Source organism: Pelobates fuscus, chromosome 6 (assembly GCF_036172605.1).
Source record: "Pelobates fuscus isolate aPelFus1 chromosome 6, aPelFus1.pri, whole genome shotgun sequence".
NCBI classification, from domain to species: Eukaryota; Metazoa; Chordata; class Amphibia; order Anura; family Pelobatidae; genus Pelobates; species Pelobates fuscus.
Window position 1 is genome coordinate 172,228,024 of NC_086322.1, and position 5,415 is coordinate 172,233,438.

General features: G+C 39.7%; 1 protein-coding gene across 1 annotated transcript; it reads left to right on the top strand.

Annotated features, from left to right (window-relative positions):
- The first annotated feature begins 418 nt into the window (after positions 1–418).
- Positions 419–2,066, top strand: LOC134566111 (putative tyrosine carboxypeptidase MATCAP2). The gene is made up of 2 exons (XM_063425818.1): positions 419–818; positions 1,036–2,066. Exons 1-2 carry the CDS (start codon positions 419–421, stop codon positions 2,064–2,066), a joined length of 1,431 nt encoding a protein of 476 aa, XP_063281888.1.
- Positions 2,067–5,415: the final 3,349 nt, after the last annotated feature.

Below are 5,415 nucleotides of genomic sequence, written 5' to 3' on the forward strand. Positions count from 1 at the left end.
GATTGAAGGCCAAAATAGCCAAACCGGAAAAATTATCTTATTCAGCTACGACTACATTTCAGTTAATATGACCTAATGTTTGAAATTCACTTTGAATTCTCAGTTTAGTAAACAATCTTGAAATTTAAATTGAATGTGAAGGGTAAAATCGAGTTATATTTGGTGCCTTTAAACCTGCAGTGATTGTCCTCCACTATGACATTCTATGACATCAGAGCTGCACCAGGACTCAGCTACTACTGCTGTCACTATGAAAGCTCTGGACCTCGTGTGCAGGAAATTGCTGCAGGTCTCCTGAGAGACAGAGTTATTTCAGGTACCAGAAGTTATAACTTGATATTGCAAAGAAGAAGAAGGGCATCCACACCGAGCAATTCACGTTTTTAGTTAAGCGGAATTGATCAGGTGTTGTAACACAATGGAGCCTGACTTCCCACTGACAGCACGTAGCATACGTCTGACAACCAGACCTGTTAATGCCAAAGTTAACCTATCGGTTCCTATCCCCAAAACAAGGAACCCCAGCATAAGCTCTTCCAGGAATGTTTCAGTCAATGTAAGCCAGAAAGTGCTCACAGGCAAAACAAAAAATGATTCTGGGAGAAAATATGTCTTATCCAGCTTGACTGAAGGTAAAGTGTCGCAAGTCTCCACACTGCCACTTTCTCCTAAAAAGAACCTTTCAGGTCCTACCTCCAACACACGGGATTCCAGTAACTGCTCAAAGATGATTTCAGCCAATGAGAGACAGAAGGTGTTCACAAAAAGAACAAAAATCGATTCTGAGAAGAAACATGTCTTACCCAGCTTGACTCAAGGTAAAGTGTCGCTGGTCTCTACACCACCACTTTCTGCCACAAGGGACCTTGTTAATCCTAACTCCAACAAAGGAAACACCAGCATTCACAGTTCAAAGAAACTGTCAGTCAATAAGAAAATAAGTGCTCACAAATACACCAAAAATTGATTCTGAGGGGGAACATTTTCAACCCAGTTTGACTAAAGATAAAGTGTCGCTGGTCCCCTCACCTCCAGAGAAGGAACACATTACTAAGAATGAGTATATTAATTTGGTTGGAATGAAGCCATCAAATTTTAAAAGAGAAAAGGATAGATTTTTCAAATCAAACTTTATGTACAACCCTCAGTTTGACTTTGGTAAACCTCCCCTGCCATCTGCCTCAGTCCAGCACAGCCAGGCTTCCAATAGATTTCTGCAAGTGGCTATTAATATCATACAAAACACACTCAAAAAATATAAAAATTATGAAAACTATGAACAAGTCACAGGAGGAAATCTTCTAACAACGAAGCAGATCTATCAGCAAGCACGCAAATACATGGAGACTGAAGGTTGTCAAGGGGAGATCGCTGTTAATATCACTGAAGATGTAGTTTCACAAGCCTCTATGGGAACTGTGAAAAGGCAACCTACAATGACAATAAATGTCTCTATGGCACGAGAACAGTGGCTACAAGGGACACTGAGACATGAGATTGGAACTCATTATTTTAGAACTGTCAACAACAGTAAACAGCCATGGAATAACAGCAAAGGTCGAGAAAAGTATGGTCTGGAACCAGCAAATCCAACTGAGGAAGGACTGGCAACCATCCACAGCCTTTTATTTCATCCTGATCCCGATTTGTGCAGAGTTGCCCTATTGTACTATACTATCTACCAAGCAAGCTCTATGTCCTTCAGTGAACTATTTGAGCATTTGAAAATATTTGTCAAAGACCCAGATGCCAGGTGGTATTATTGTGTACGAGCAAAGAGGGGCCAGACAGACACATCACAGCCAGGATGTTGTAATAAGGATCAGGTGTACCTTGAAGGTGTTCTACACATCCTAAGGCACAGGCATGCCATAGATTTCAAGCTTTTAATGGCAATGGGAAAGGTTTCCTATTTGGATGTAAACCGTCTTAAAAAGGTTGCCATGCTCAGCAAGCCGAGGATCCCTAATTTTCTCAAGGACAGGAACCAGTACATGATGCGTCTGGAAAAGATAATGCAAGTCAACAAACTAACAGACACCGTACTAAGAAAGCTTGTCGATTGAGCTGTGAACGTTAAGACCAACAGGGAGATCGACATGGTTAAGCATAACATTTCCCAGGATACCGTCACAATTCCATCATGCTGCAAACTCTGGCTGCCTCCCACGAATCATCGAATCCCAGTAAGTATATTTCCTACATCTACTTTTCTTTCTAATGGCGTCTTTTCTCTTATAATGGTTTCTTACTGTGTCTACTGTCCCTTTCTTTTTCTTTACCTTGTGGTTTGTTTTCTGCATTGAAGTTGACTTTTATGGTATCTTAGCTTTTATTTATTTATTTTCCTTTCTTCCAGCCTGCCATCAGATTATAACAAGCCAGAGCAGGAGGAAGTGAAAACAATCTGGAAATTCAGCCACATCCAGGTAAACCATCAGCTAAGTGCTTATAGAGTTACAAGCTCACAGATATCTTACATAAAGAAAACCTTAAAACATGAACAGCTTGTATACATAGTGCAAACCAGTACATTGTAATCTAAATAGTAATCCCCTTGTTCTATCTCCATATTAAAGCAACTCACGAAGTAGCTCAGATCAGACCCTGGTTACTGGTGCATTGCAAATCCCAGCAGTGTTCTCGATTTAAAGAGTAAGAATCGAGAATCGAGTGTAAGAAACTGTCAGCTGAGAACTTTGCACATTTATTTAGAAATCCACACTAAAAACAATTTGGAGGCAAGGTTTACCATACTGAAAGTATTTTACTAGAAATACAGCTCTCTCACAGTTCTTGTGTATTCCTGGCGTCTCCCCTGTGCACTCCTTCCTAGTTCCGGTATCATTGATGTCACCCACTGGAGCTTTCCCAGGTGTATTTATCCATCATCAGAGATCCTCCAATATATAACCACCTAACTAATATATTGGCGTAAATGCACTCCTTCTGTTATACAGGTGCAAATAAGGACAGGAACTGGAACAAGATTCATCTGGAGAGGTCAATACAAGTTAACATGACTACTTAGTAAGTATATTTCCTACACCTACCTCTCTTTCTAATGGCATCTTTTCTTTTATATTTATTTCTTAATGTGTCTTCTATGATTTCTATCCATTTCTTTTTCTTTATCCTGCTGTTTTTCTTCTTACTTTTATGATATCTTTTTTGTCTGACATCAGTTTAGAACACTTCAGAGTAGAAGGAAGTGGAAATCTGGAAATTCAGCCACATCCAGGTAAATCGTCGGCTAAGTATATATAGAGTTACAATTTCACAGATATCTTAAATGTAGAATACATTAAAACCGTAAAAAACACATATACATAAGGCAAACCAATAAATTGTCATATAAATCGTAATCTTCTTATCCTATCCTATATGAAAGCAACTCACAAAATGGAACAGTCTATTGGTTTTAAAGAAGGACCAAAATGAGTAAATATGTGATTCCTCCATTTTAAAGACAACGCACTGTGACCACCTAGAAATAACCAATACTTAGACACACTATTCAAAATTTGGCCCTGTATCAAACAACAGACAAATCTTTGATGAAATTCAGGTTTGCTATTTAAGCAATGTATGCCATCTCACAATATGGGATTAAATTCTACAAATTATGCAAATCCACTACTGGTTACACCAGGGCATTTTGCATTTATCAAGGGAAATATAGCTATCTTGCCCAGACTGTGGGCACAAATGGCAAGTTTGTGTGGGATCTGCTTCTTCCCCTGTTGAATATGGGTTGATAATTATTACAGTAGCATTGATTTATTTAATCAATGGCACAGTGCATAAAATACAAAGTTGTTTTCCCCCAAACCCTGACAAGTGGCAGAAACAGCAGAGGCTTAGTATCAGGTTTACGCCAGTATGGGGTGACAGTATGAGGTGATGGTCCTTCAATACACAGATAACAAAAGATATGTACATGCTGTCTGCAATGCACAACAAAGGTACAGTATCAGTGTCTGTCAAAGGAAGAACTGAACAGCCAGAAAAATGCTGTAGAGTACAAGAACTATATGGGGGGGCGTATATTTGGCTGATCAGTGTATACAGCTTTATTCGAAAAACTAAATTTTGGTATGACAAAATTGCCATCTAGTTAACCCAAGTTGCAATTTACAACAATTCATATGTGCTATAGTAGCTGGCACAGTGAACACATATCCGTTTCTTAGTTTTAAATTAAAGTTTTGTTTAATATCTTATTTACTCAGTCCCCTTATCCTCCTGCTTTTACATCAGAGGATGCTTTAGGAAGCACCCCCTCTCACCCCCCGCACACAGCCTGCCAAAAGTCACCCCAGAGAAAGTGTTGCGTGTACAGAAAAGGAGTTAGACTTTACCTGTTGCCGCCCTTCCTACCATTCTTCACCTGGCCATTGTATAACAGACTGTTTTAGATTCTACCTTGCAGAACTAAACTATTAATATGAATAACTCTGTATGTGACTTTGGTTATTCTGGATTCCTGACAATGGTTTCTCCTAATTAGTATTTGATAGAAGCCTATACCGACTTATTGGCTTGTTATACCGACTACTCTGGCTTCTGGATCCCCTGACCTTGGCCTGTCCCTGTTTATTTTAAGCCTAGTCATTACAAAGTGGCTACACCAAACAACTCAAAAACCTACATTTATAATACTTTTTAAAATTCTATGCCATCATGGTGGTAAATGTCTTTTTTAGGGTGCCATACTCTTTTAAAAGCAACATAGGCCCAGAAAATCAATATGTGAAATTCCATGTATGAAGACTGAAATGGGCAGGCCACATATTTTGCCCTGTGACTTCCAAAAACCCAGTAAAACCTGTACATGGGAGGTATTATTGTATTCATGGGACATTGCACAAATATGAGTGTTTTATAGAAGTAAAACATATAAGAATAATGACATAAACAGTGAAATTACAATGTATGTGTATAAAAACACACAACAGTTATGAACACTAAATTTGGCTACGTTTTGCTACCAAGTGGCTTCTAAAAAGAACAGACATACCCATTTTGCAGTACTCTGGGTTGTCTACGTTTAAAAATTGTATGCCATAATTAAGATTATTTTCTTACCTGGGTGCCCAAACTGCTTCAAAGAACGCATAGGCCAAAAAAAAAAAGAATTATCAAATTTTCAATGACTGCACGTCCTAATTGGCCCTGTACCTTCCCAAAGAAACAGCAAACCTTTATATCTTTGTACTCATGGACATCTGTTGCGGTCACCGGCCCGCCGAGCCTCACGGTCGTGCCCGACCGACACGACCGCTCCGACTACACGAGCTTACCTGCTCGTCGGCGAGCCGGGAACCGCGCGTGTAGTTCTTCCGGGCATCACGCCCGAATCCAATATGGCGCCGACCACGTGGTCGCGTCTATGGATAGCCCCGCCACCGAGAA

Bases quoted from the DNA above. Each gene is read 5' to 3' on its own strand.
- LOC134566111 (XM_063425818.1), top strand. From the start codon at position 419: ATGGAGCCTGACTTCCCACTGACAGCACGTAGCATACGTCTGACAACC. The intron at 819-1,035 runs GTAAAGTGTCGC...CCTCACCTCCAG, and splicing joins CTTACCCAGCTTGACTCAAG to AGAAGGAACACATTACTAAG.